The following is a 13,510-nucleotide window of genomic DNA, read 5'->3' on the forward strand; positions in this document are numbered from 1 at the left end:
GCCCAGCATGTCCAGACACATGACAGTTATTATCTCTGTGTGTTCCTTTTTGTTGGGTCCAGGTTTATAGTTGCCCTCCAGACAAATTGTGTTTGAACAAGATGCACTGTATGCATGACAGACTAAAGAAAGGAAAGTTCATTTGAATACAGCGCTGCGACACTATATGCAAATAATCCGAAGACAAAAAGCAGGATGAGCACAGGAGGTACACATTTACAGAATTGGTATCAGTGCAAACCACAAACAATGAGAATGTTGTTATTGCTATTACATGCATCTTCCTCCAGTCGTGTATACACTGGAGCATTGCAAATAAAAAGGTACAACAAAGTTATACAAACAATGTTGCCTGATGTCTGCAAGAAAAAACTATAGCTGGTGCCGTTGCAGACTGAAACAAGCAGGTTTATGACCCAGTGACAAGATCTTTGAAATAAAGATGGTTTGTGACGATACAGTCAAGTGATGATACTGAATAAAACAAAATTTTGGATCTCGGTTTCTATTCTTTTTAGGTTTCTTCACAAAAAAATTACAAATAACAAGCGTACAAAACAGCAACAAGCGTGGTTAAGCGAATTCCACCAATTCCTGACATGTCAGCACCTATCTCCGCACATGCTACGAGACATTAGAGAGGGAAGTCTGCCTGTAAAGGCAAATGCAAGAGTAGCCCTCGGGACAAAATTCTTCTTAATAATATGTCAGCACACTATGTTTTAAAACAAGTCCTCACACATACGTCTTCTCACATGTGTTGTGTAAAGCGGAGCTTAGAGTGGAGGCAGGGGTAATAAAAAAGAAACTGGGAAGAAGTGTTTAACCAAAAATGCTGAAACAATAACATAAATACTGTAAAAGAAAGTACTGATGAGCAAATACATATTAGTGCAAGTATGAGCATCTGTATTAATTAGACACATTTTAAAGCATGCTTTTGATTGCAGGCTTCAGGCAGAAGCTTTCTTTATTCAAATTAATTACATTGTAATAAATGGTAATAGTAGTAGTACAGCCAGGGGGCCAGGAATGGCTGCCAGCTTTACTTCCTAGGTGTGGCACTAACGTAATGTGATGCCAATTCCCAAGGCACCACAATGTATAAAGTAGCTTATATAATGAAGTCTTTAATAGCATAAAGCAGGACTGTGGAACTAATGCAGGTGTTTTAAAGGAGTTTGGATTACTGGCTGCATACTTGCACATTTCGGTAAAGAAAATTCATCCTCTGAAGTTACAAATTATTGAAAAAAAAGGGATGGATCATAAACCTAAAGCAATAAGAGTTCAGACATCGTGTTATGTTGTGTATAATCAGCAATAATGCCATGCAATAAAGGACAATTCATCCACACTTAGTTGTTTCAAGTTACAAGTCATCTAACATTACTTATCAATACTGAAAAATATTGAACACAAATGAGTAGACACCAAGCCATAATCAACATCTCAACTTCAGTTTACTTTCTCATCTGCACAATAATATTATAATATTATTCAAATATTGGTGACGCTTTTCCTCTGAGTGTGCCTTTCTCAAAACTAATGAATATAAATGCCGATTGTCTGTCATGTTAGTGATGACCATCAGCTCACCATCTTATATATATAACGATATATTATTATATAAAATAAACTGAATTGAATTGAATTTAATCTTTTTGGAGGAAATATCTCAACTGTTGAAAGGATTGGATGGACAACAGTTCATTTAAACAAAAAAACCTTAAAGATAGTTTGCTAGGTATCTGCTCTTAACTACACTATAGTTACAAAAGTATGTGGACAAGTATCGTTAAATCAAGACGAAACATTAACAGCACAAGGGACAGAATTGAAGAGCTCAGTGACTGACAAATATCTGCCATGTTAGATTGGTCATCCTGATCAACTGCAATTGTAAATGCATCCATCTGACATTTCAATAATATCCATATTAATATCTTCAGGGAACGAACAAGTACTCCAACTCCACTCTGTGGGACTCGGCTCTGACTTTTAGTGACACTGAAACATTACGAGCTACACTTGCATTCCCAAAAACTACACAACCTTATAATCTTCCTTCATTCCAATGCCGTCAGCTCTACAGACTCTGAGGCTGCCGACTTACCATAGCCTGGAAGATTAAGCCTGCCATTTCAAATCAAACCAGCGTGACTCTTTTCACAGCGAAGGCCTGACCGCCCTGTGGAACAGAGTAGTTAAAATAAGTCTTCAGAAAAATAGACCTGTGTGGTCCTCAAAAATACAAACCCTGTAACAAAATGTCACATTGAATGTGCTTTTCTCCACCAGGGAGGGTATATTGCTATCTGCAAACTAATGAACTAAATACACTTGTGACATTATTCCATTGCAACCAAATGCAAACTAGGCGATGCCACAGACCCAACATCTTCCCGTAGTTGGGTTAGCGCAGTGGTTCTCAAACTGGGACGCGGGGGGAGAAGCAGATTTTTTTTTTAATCCTTCAATCCCAGTGTGGAATTTATTCTCTGTATTTTACCCATCCTTAGTAATAAAGCAGTGTGCTGCTGTGAAGCACTGGGGCTTCAGTGTCTTGCTCAAGGACACTTCAACATGCAAACGGGGAGAACAGGGATCCAACCAGCTACCTTGTGGTTATTTTTTTAGCACAGATAGAACAAGGCAAATAAAGTGCTAACAAAGTGATTGCACATGTTAGTTTTTGTCTGAGGAAGCAATGTGGTTGACTTAAGGGGATTTCTATTTTCTTTATTCCATTATTTGAAAAAGCACAGATGGTGGAGTGACAAGTTGGACCATTTTGTTGGGGCCCAAACAGTTTCTTCCTCCAAAGTGGGGCGTGACAGAAAAAGTTTGAGAACCACCGAGTTAGCGTCACAATAGTGACTCTACAACACATTGACCTTGTCACCACATGGGAGCAACATTTTATAAATCAAGAACTGTCACAGGATCGAACAAGGCTTTTTTTTAAAAATCTTCTTTGAGGTTTGCCCAAGAAGAAAGACTTTTCAGGATGTTGACATTTTATTGACAGTTAATTCTGCATTTTACACAAGATTTTAAAAACAATCTTTTCATTTAAGAGAAGTCAGATAAATCTTAAAAACAAATGCATACTATAAACACAGCTGAGGACACCTAGTCACAACATCTACAATATTACAGGCACCATTTAAAAAACAGTTTTGCAGATATTTATGTTTTGAAGACATCACAATTATTCAGTCATTGGCTTTCTAATATTCCATCTGATCAGGTTGCAAATAAAATATATATATATCTACATATTATACATAGTTATTCTCATTAACATTGAAGCAGATGATGTCACCACATGTTGATCGCGGCCATACAAAGGCAGAGTTGCTGCAACCACTTGATCCAGTTCTGAGGGATAGGAAAGAGGTTTAGCACACAAATCATATCACACTAGTGCAATTTGTGACGGCGACACTAAATGTTCAGAAAACCGAAAGTCACCACTAAACAATCTGCCGGTAATTCCAGCGTTTCAGTTGGGAATTCATCACAACAAAAACCGCTAGTTGATATTTTTCAGACGGAAGAAGCATATTCACCTGCATGAATCTGTAGTCATCTGGTTTCATAACGGCAAATTCACATCTTATGGCAGCTCACATTTCACTTTAGCATCTACAGGAGAAATCAAGGATATGCTTGTTAGTGACATCAAGTAAATTAATTTTGAGTTACAAAACTGTATCTTCTAATGTTCAGAAAACCGAAAGTCACCACTAAACAATCTGCCGGTAATTCCAGCATTTCAGTTGGGAATTAATCACAACAATTGACATCAATTTGTTTACTAAGTGTCAAAGTTACCTTTCAGATTCACTCGCTTGCTGACTTCAGGGGACGGTGGACTTTCACTGATTCCTGCATAAAAAAAAAAAAAACAACCCCGCATACATTGAGAAACGAGAATAGACAAACAAGCCAAAACTGATTTATAAGGAAAGCTTTTAAAGACTCAGATATGGATCAAAGGCATCGTCAGTTGTCGCATCGGACTCTTCCTATTCCAGGTGTCGTCATTGACAAAGCTACACAGGGTTTGTTTACCTCTTCAAATAACTCTGTACAACGCAAATCTGAATTAATGCAGCAATTTTGGCAGGTTAATGTCAACTATGAACAGATTTCAATTTGCTGCAAATCATGTGATGTCTTTGCCAAAAATGCAACACAATCTCATGTAATCCAGATCCAAGTGTTGTACAGAGTTGTGAATAAAGGCATACTTTATTACTCAGTAAAATAATGAACTTACATGATCCATCTCACGGTGAGTCTACAGATGAATCCGGAAAGATGGGTCACTTTCCTTCAGAGACATTTTTAGCAACACGCCCAACCTTGAGAAAACAGGAAAAAATATCACCGTTAAAAATACAAGGAGTTAGTCTATTTTAGGAGAGGTTTTTGCATTTCTTTGTTCAGAAAACCGAAAGTCACCACTAAACAATCTGCCGGTAATTCCAGCGTTTCAGTTGGGAATTCATCACAACAGGTGCTGCTAGTTTCAATTTTTTGAGACGGAAAAAGCATATTCACCTGCACAGCTCGCATCTTTATTCATCTGGTTTTATTGGGCACATATGCAGCTCATATCCCTTTGCATCTACAGAAGGGGGGAATAAAGGATACGAGTAGTTAGTGACATCAAGTCAATTAATTTTTTAGTTACAAAACGGCGTCTTCTAATGTTCAGAAAACCGAAAGTCACCACTAAACAATCTGCCGGTAATTCCAGCGTTTCAGTTGGGAATTCATCACAACAAGAACCGCTAGTTTATATTTTACAGACGAAAGAAGCATATTCACCTGCAATGAATCTGTAGTCATCTGGTTTAATTTGGCACATGAGCAGAACGGTAATTTCACTTCTTATGGCGGCTCACATTTTACCTTAGCATCTACAGAAGGGGAAAGCAAGGACATGATTTGTTTGTAACATTAAGTCAATTCATTTTGAGTTACAAAACGCTATCTTCTAGCGTTCAGAAAACCGAAAGTCACCACTAAACAATCTGCCGGTAATTCCAGCGTTTCAGTTGGGAATTCATCATAACAGGAGCTGCTATTTGCAATTTTTTGAGGGAGAAAAGGCATTTTCACCTGCAAAGCTCGCATCTTTATTCATCTGGTTTGATTGGGCACATGCAGCTCACATCACTTTGCATCTACAGAAGGGGGAAATAAAGGATACGATCGATTAGTGACATACGTCAAATAATTTTGAGTTACAAAACTGCATCTTCTAACGTTCAGAAAACCGAAAGTCACCACTAAACAATCTGCCGGTAATTCCAGCGTTTCAGTTGGGAATTCATCACAACAAGAACCGCTAGTTGATATTTTACAGACGAAAGAAGCATATTCACCTGTATGAATCGATGGTCCTCTGGTTTAATTGGGCAGCTCACATTTCACCTTAGCATCTACAGAAGTGGAATGCAAGGATATGATTTGTTAGTGATAAGTCAATTCATTTTGAGTTACAAAACTAGCTTCTAATGTTCAGAAAACCGAAAGTCACCACTAAACAATCTGCCGGTAATTCCAGCGTTTCAGTTGGGAATTCATCATAACACTTACGGCTACAGAACAATTAACACAAATAAAACTGCGTTAAACTAACCTCAGTTTGGCTTGACATCTTGAAGGGTCTATTTTGACTCATCTGAAATAAAGGAAACACAAATCAGTAACTCTTATTGACAAGATTAATCACTGAGAATTAAGTGCAGTTTGAGACTCAGAACAGTGAGAGCAAAACATCGTCAGTTGTCGCATCAGACGGCACTTCCTATTCACAGATTTCGTCACTGACGACTGCATTAACACAAGGTCGGGTTTCCTTCACTGCAACTGACCTTGTAGAGACATCAGGAGACCCCATTTAGCCAATGTGTCGCCTGTAAAAGTTGTGAAAAGAGCTGCCAGCCTGTAGTCAACCTATGGGGAAAAAACACAAATTCAACCAATATTAGTCACATATTTGAAATACTTAAATATCCTGCGTTTAATTTGGATTACACTTAAATGTTTCTAAACGCATTGGTAATATTTGACGGCATCATGAAAACGCACACAAGTGTAAAAAAGGCACACAAGTGTTCAACAACTTTAAGATGAAACACGAGATTAGAGGACGGGGTAGTTACATTAATGAAGTGAAACGACAAACTCATTATCAGCGTGGGCGGAAAAAGAACAAACACCAAATCTCACTTGTTTTTCATCTTGTTCATCTTTGGGTGCTTCACACGTGGCTGCTTGAGGCCCCGTCAAGATAATGCGGACGTTACATTTCAGCTAGCAGATATCTCGTTTCTAGTAAAGTTAACAGCTAAGCTAACGAGTTGCTAGATAGTGCAGATTTGCATCGATTGACCACTTTTAACAAGTTAAATGAAGACAGAAATGAAGAACCAACATATCTGTACGACAGACGACGTGGAAAGAGGCAGTAACGTCGTATTGGAGAACTATTTATAGGCCTAATGTCGCAGGAATAAAACGTCACTTGTTCTTTAGTTTTGGCGCGCGATCAACCGACTCAGAGTGCACTCTGTCGCCCCCTGCTGGACCGGAGGGTAAACCACACGACATCATACTGGCTTGTTGGATGAATTTACTCCTGTGTGTACAAATAATTCAGGTCAAATGTAACTATGTAATATATGCCACTATGTTTAAGTGTAGGTTATGGACAAATACTAAAATGTCGTTTACTTGACTACAATTATATATTGCAGACATGTACAATACAGACATGTTCTTTGTGAAACTACTAACATAGCAATTGATTAGTTAAAAGTAGCTCCACCTCAACCAGCAGCAACTGTTGTTTACTCATTAGAACACAAATGGTAATATTATAAAGTGTCGCTAAAATAACAATGTGGAATCTTTATACAGTATATTGTAACAACATTACATTTAAGTTACATAAACGAATCTATTTATCAGTAAATTAAGTCAGAACACCACGTGGCCACACGATGGCGCTGTTTCACAGTGTATTCGCTGGTTTTCCCACAGATTACACGGAGAGTCTCATTAATTGCGTGTCTGTAGGCTGTCAGTTTGGAGACTCAGTTCGTTGCTGTGAGGCTCATTTTGTTCCGGATTTATTTTCTCGACAGACTTTGGATATCACATCACATCTTTCCTTCTGCATCTTACCACCCGGCAGTTTCAGGTAAAGTGGTTAAACTTACTTAAACCTGTTTTTACATTGTTTTTGTGCACAGTACGTTTCTTTTTTGCGCCATCCTTTATCTACAAACACACTACAAACACATCCTTTCTTAAATCTTGACCTACAAATTGTCCAATAAGAAATGTCACGTTAGAAAAAACGTTTTTTGTGCTGCAGTGTTGCCGCATCACAATTTGATGCAACCTGATTTGATGATGTTAGTTCCACGCAAACTGTTTGTGATTAACTTACATATATTTAACAACCTATTAACTTTCTGTTAATTGTTCTATTTCAGGAAAACTTTGAAGACATTTACTATCCTTCCCTAGTTTTTGGAGTAGTGGAGACAAAAAAGACAAAAAAGAAAGTGAAGTGTGTGTGTGTCTTCTTGAAGTGAATGAAAAGTGTGTGTTTGCTGTCAGTCCGAGTGTCACTTTGAAGGTGTGTGCACATTGATCCACTGCAGCAGCATGTTGCCACCTGTGAAGAAGGACCGGGTCATTACTCAGCTCCCAACTGTTAGTAACACACACTCACACACACATGCCTTGTAATACAATTACAGCTAACAGTGTTACTGACAATGAGGTGTTTTAGACTCTTAAATGCTGCTCTTTGTTTCTCTGAAAATGGACGGCTGCAAATTTGGAAAATGTTGTCCTCACAAAACCTTGTTGTTCCAGCCTTGACATGTGATATTTGAGTTACATTTAAAGATATAACAATGCCTCTTCTCATTACTATATGTAAAGCTGAAAGTTTGAATATAGGTTTTCTCTGGACACCAACAATGTAGTGTTCAAAGGAACAAAGGGGTGATTCAAGTGTGTAACATTATTTTTATAGCCTGGGGTGGAAAAACACTCAGTGTACCTTCCCTCCACTTTTTCTTTCACTGTGCAATGTACCTTTTTCAATCAATTTCTTTCCATTTCCTCTCCTACTTTCTTTACAGTGTTTCAGTCCGAATGCAGCGCTGCACACCAAAGATGGCTTTCACCCACAGGTGAAGGCTGCCTGCGAGGTCCAGAAGACAGACACAGTGAGGTAAAGTCCCAGAGGGGTGAACCAGACAACACACCCGGTCGCCCTTCCTGTTACGACACACACACTGATGTCTTTTAATTCGTCCAGACGGGGCCCTTTAAGTCATGCTATGTGCTATGGCTGCTGAGTCAGCTGACAGACGTCGACCTCACCCTTCACATCTGACATCAAATTGCTAAATCAGCTGGACACTTTAGTTTTTAGCAAATGTTACTCGAAACAGGAGAATATGTGCATTTGTGGGGAAGATTTGAAGAAGATTTGAAGCAAAACTGCCTATACGTTCAGTTCATTCATTAATTGAAAAGATCACGCAGAGTTCAAGCCTGTGCTGTGCTTTTTAGCCTGTAAATACATGTTGAAGCAGCATAAAATGTACCGTATAGAGCATGCAGCCATTTTCACACTAATCCTTGAGATAGATATTCCATGCAACGCTTGTCGACTACAATGCGTCGTAAGTCGCAGGGTAACCTTCATACGGACGAGACAAACAGATGTTTCAATGTCCATCGAGCATTAGGCATCGCATTGAGTGAAGAAGAGTCTGGTGGTGGGAGGTTTCAGGACTGACTGCTGTTGTGACTAAAGGGACCACAACTGTTGCAATGTGCTATACAACACAGTTTAGTAGAAGGATGAACATTAACCTTGTAAATCAATGCATTTAAATAGATTTGACCTGTTGCCGGTTTCAGCTATACAGCGACCCCCGGAGTTCCAGTGAGAAGGGCGTCATGCATTAATGATCAAATTTAAAGCTATTATTTAAGAATGATAAAGTTGAAGGGGGCTGTAAGGCATAATTAGCCGTTAAATAATCTCTGCATATCATTGGTCGCGTTGCTGTGTGTTTCATGCTATTGTTGTATGGAGTCATGACTGACCGTATAGGCTTTTTGTTGCCAGCTTTAATCTCGCCAAGGTCATCGTAGTGGGAGATGTTGCAGTTGGAAAAACGTGTCTGATCAGCAGGTAAGAAGCAGTCATGAATGATGAGATCAATTACAGGATTGTGTGGCTGTCTTTAGACTTGTTAGTAGATTTTAATCTGATTTAAATTATGTCTGTATTACTTGTTGAAGAGTTTCCTCTGTGGTTGTAAGAAGCTGCAGTGCTTTTGAACATCATGTATTTCTTCCACAAAAACATGGTTGAACTTACTTGTATTAAACGTTGAGGTTGTTGAAGAAGAAGAAGAAGAAGAAGAAGAAGAAGAAGAAGAAGAAGAAGAAAAAATTACTTTTTTGACATTTTCTAGATGTGTCAAAAAACGTTTCTCTCTCTCTCACTGATCCCTCGTTCCTTTAAGGTTCAGAAAGGGTGCGTTTGATAAGAACTACAAAGCCACCATCGGAGTGGATTTTGAGATGGAGCGTTTCGAGGTGCTCGGGGTTCCCTTCAGCTTACAGCTGTAAGTATGCTGCCACACAACAGACACACACAGACTGAAACCTGAGCAAACTCACTCACTTCCTGCCCTGACTGATCATCAGGGTCAAATGGGTCAACAAGGTCTTTTTTAATGCAAAAATAAATGAAATTGGAAGCCTCACATTAGGTGATTACTTTTCTCTGTGTTTGTCTTTGGTCATACATGTAAGTGCACACAGCTCTTCTGTCTCCTCCTCCCTTCATCTGCACCAAATGTCTCAACGAGCACCATCAAAGCTGCATCTGATCTTTTCAGGTGGGACACTGCAGGTCAGGAGCGCTTCAAATGCATCGCTTCAACATATTACAGAGGAGCACAAGGTGAATGTAGCTCAGTCTCCAACGTTGGGTGTTACACGTGTCCCCTTCAACTAGAGTGAATGAACAAACACTGTCTCATTGTTTATGCTGTTTGTATCTCCAGCCATCATAGTGGTGTTTGACTTGAGCAGCGTGAGCTCTTTAGCACATGCCAGGTGAGGAATTCTGATCGAATTATTGTACCATTGAAATATCATTTGGAGTCTAATAATTGTATGTCTATGTAGGCAGTGGCTGGAGGACGCCATGAAGGAGAATGACCCGTCCAGTGTTTTACTGTTCCTCGTCGGTACCAAGAAAGACCTCAGTGTAGGTGAAATTAAGCAAAAATATGTCAGTTAATTGATTTCTTGTCAATCGACAGAAAATAAAACTAATTCAAATGTGAGGTGAAGGACTTTTTTGCTAATATCGCAGCAAATTATTTTCTGACCATTAATTAAATCATATCTGATGATAATTTCTTAGAGCCCAAAGTTATATGAATTACAGTTTCAGGTAAGACGAAGCAAAGCAGTAAACTCTCACATTTGGGAACCAGAAACCGTCAAATGATCAGCACTTCTGCTTCAATAGTTGCCAAATAATTTCAACTACTTTCAATCGACTAACTGGTAATTTGACTAATTGTTGCAGCTCTGAATATCTTACTCTGTTTAGTTGATGATCAGCCTATTTCTATAGTGACCAATGGCTAGAAGCTTCATTATTTTCATCCATTTTTCTATTTCACTCCTCAGTCTCCTGATCAGTTGGTTCAGATTGAGCAGGAAGCCATCCGACTCTCTGAGGAAATCAAAGCGGAGTACTGGGCTGTGTCTGCCAAGTCAGGTGGGACTCAATCACATATTCCATTTCATTATCCAAACTGCTTATCCTATTCAGGGTCGGGGGCGCTGGAGCCGATCCCAGCTGACATTGGACAAAGGCAAGGTTGCCTCTGCAGGGTACATATAGAGATTCACGCTCACATTCACACCTATACGGGATATTTAGAGCCTCCAATTAACCCAAGCTGCATGTTTTTAGACTGTGGGAAGCTGCCACGGGGAGAACATGCAAACTCCTCACAGAAGGACCGCATGGGATCCGGGATCAAACCCGGGCCCCTCTTGCTGTGGGGTGACAGTGCGAGCCACTACCTCACCGTGCAGCCTCTCAATCACACATTATCACAAACAAATCCCCATCAGTCAACATCCCGACATGCTTTTCATGTTCTGCTTTATCCTCTTTTCGTCTCACTGAACTCTTTCCTCCATCTCCTTATTGTTCCAGGAGACGGTGTCCGGGACTTCTTCTTCCGTGTGGCCTCTCTGACATTTGAGGCAAACGTTTTGTCCGAGATCGAGAAAAGTGGCTCGAGGCACGTCGGTGACATTATCAGTGAGTCAATTAGGTCTCATTAGTAAGAAAACGTTCAACTATTACTTTCATTTGTTTACCAATTGATTAGTTCCATAATCTCATGACACATGAACCCAAGCATTGCTTCAGCCTATGTTCTGCATCTCTGTCATGTCTACAGTTGAGATCAGAAAAGACAAGACAGTTATTCAGATTGCCCTTGAACCCAAAAAAAGATTTTTTAGTTTTATTCGACAGAACTGTAAAACTGAGTTTCTCCACAACGAATCATGCAATTGCATCACTTTATATCTTGAGTTTATCAAAGATGTTCTCATTAGTTTCTCGGAAATAAGTAATTCGGCAATGAAAAAGCATTGAGAATGACTATTTGACGAAATACATCGTAGTCGACTAAGACCGAAACGACCGATTAGTCGACTTATCGACCAGGAGGAGGCAGCCGCAGATGTTATTTCTTTTTTTTTTTATACAAATGTATGATAAAAACAAAATCAGCAATGCCTTAATCCATCTTCAACACCTCAATACTCTGTCTGTGGCGCACAATTTGTTCTTATTGAAGATGTAAATTGCAAACAAATTGCAAATAAACATAGTTTAATTAATCATCACTTAATCAGTAAACTTTGACATTTTAAATTTACATTTGGTACAAATGCCGTGCTCAGTGGTCAGCAACCTTTCCTGCTTGTTTGTCCATAATTGTAAAGGTACCCTGTGTTTTTATTTAAAAAAACAAATGTTCTCTTCCCATTAAGTGTTTCTTAACTCAACCTACCTTGAGGTCAGACAAATATGTCGAATGCATTTTCAAAGCTGATATTTAAAATGGAATAAAGTGGAATAAAGTGCTGCAGAAAGAATATATTTTTGTCGGCCACACCCGGAAGTCAGCAACTCACTGGTTTCCTCGACGAAAAGCCCATGTGTTTTTGCAGAATATAAATTCTGTGGCAAACAAACAAAGGTTTATGAAAACCTACACTTATCAAAATAATCTTTCTGGATTTTAAGACTCATTTCTGTAGCTCTCTATATGAAACCGCATCTGAAATACGTATCACATCACATGCATCTGTTTGCACGTGCACGAGACAAACAAGACAGGGACGCACCCTCCAAAGTCATGAAAGGACTACTTGTAATCTCTTTTTTTACTCAGATCTTTCTACTCAGATTGTCCGCTGTGAAGGCTTTTAGACTTTTTGACCTTCTTGCTTATCCCTTTAAGTACTTTCTATCCTCCAGGTTGGGAACCTGTGCACTAATATACATGGCATCCTTCATTACCCACGTTTATGGTCATGAAGGAACAACCGTGTGGCTCATTTAATGTTCAGTTCATTGCTGTCCTTTAGGAATACAAATAACATTGCCCGGTGTTGTCATACAAACCCGTCCTTCTGTAGCTCACGTTGTTCATCTTGTGTTTGCTTCCCACAGGGCTCACAGACCGGACAGAAGCCGATCACAAACCGAGCAAGGGGAAACCCAACTGCTGCTGATGAGAGAGAATGGCCGTCCGGACCCACTGTACTGACCACACGGCAACACACAACGGCACAATGAAGGGGAAATTAAACTCAGCACGCCCATAGTGGATGTCATGAATAGACCCCGTCAATAGCGAATATCTAGTCATATCGGTAAAGGCTGTATTTGTGATGTTCTGCAAATGGCCTGAGAGGAGGTTGTACATAATGAATTCTAAGTGGAGGCTGTAACCAACAAGAAGTCCTCTCAGGAATGTTTGCACTGCTGGCCGGGGTTACAACAAATAAAGCGTTGTGACACGCTTGTCAGCATTTTATCTAGAAAGAGATATTTTATTAAACGGCTCTTGCTTTCATAAACACAGTCTGTCTGTGGCAACTTTTTCCTCACACATTGGAGAAAATATCAGCACCATACTTGTGTGTTTAATTGGTTTCATGCCTGGTCCTCTTGTCATGTGTCTTTGCTGCTAATGTGATGCATACGCCGGCTCCCATGACCGCAGTCATGCCCACAACACGCCTCTCTCCTCTGAGATAACTGTTCTCATGATCTTGAAAAAGGAGAGATTGTTTCCAGGGACAGAAACAAACAGGAAGTTACATCCGAGACAAA

At 39.5% G+C, this 13,510-nt stretch overlaps 1 protein-coding gene and 1 long non-coding RNA gene across 2 annotated transcripts; one reads left to right on the forward strand and one right to left on the reverse strand.

Moving 5' to 3' along the window:
* Positions 1-2,837: 2,837 nt before the first annotated feature.
* Positions 2,838-6,449, reverse strand: LOC306753408. The gene is made up of 11 exons (XR_013771236.1): positions 6,253-6,449; positions 5,895-5,976; positions 5,660-5,701; positions 5,403-5,459; positions 5,137-5,201; positions 4,843-4,934; positions 4,573-4,639; positions 4,289-4,373; positions 3,841-3,894; positions 3,576-3,651; positions 2,838-3,384 (listed from the first exon to the last, which is right to left on the reverse strand). It is a non-coding gene; the product is annotated as an uncharacterized lncRNA (long non-coding RNA).
* Positions 6,450-7,698: 1,249 nt separating this feature from the next.
* On the forward strand, positions 7,699-13,402 carry LOC306753405 (ras-related protein Rab-34-like; the record flags this gene model as incomplete). The annotated part of the gene is made up of 10 exons (XM_079237274.1): positions 7,699-7,746; positions 8,184-8,275; positions 9,185-9,250; positions 9,588-9,689; positions 9,966-10,030; positions 10,134-10,185; positions 10,258-10,339; positions 10,771-10,861; positions 11,309-11,416; positions 12,845-13,402. The coding sequence occupies 10 exons, from the start codon at positions 7,699-7,701 to the stop codon at positions 12,904-12,906; spliced, it is 768 nt and encodes a 255-aa protein (XP_079093400.1). The 3' UTR covers positions 12,907-13,402.
* Between the last annotated feature and the right edge of the window lie 108 nt (positions 13,403-13,510).

Source organism: Taurulus bubalis (genome assembly GCF_910589615.1).
Source record: "Taurulus bubalis genome assembly, chromosome: 2".
Lineage (NCBI taxonomy): Eukaryota > Metazoa > Chordata > Actinopteri > Perciformes > Cottidae > Taurulus > Taurulus bubalis.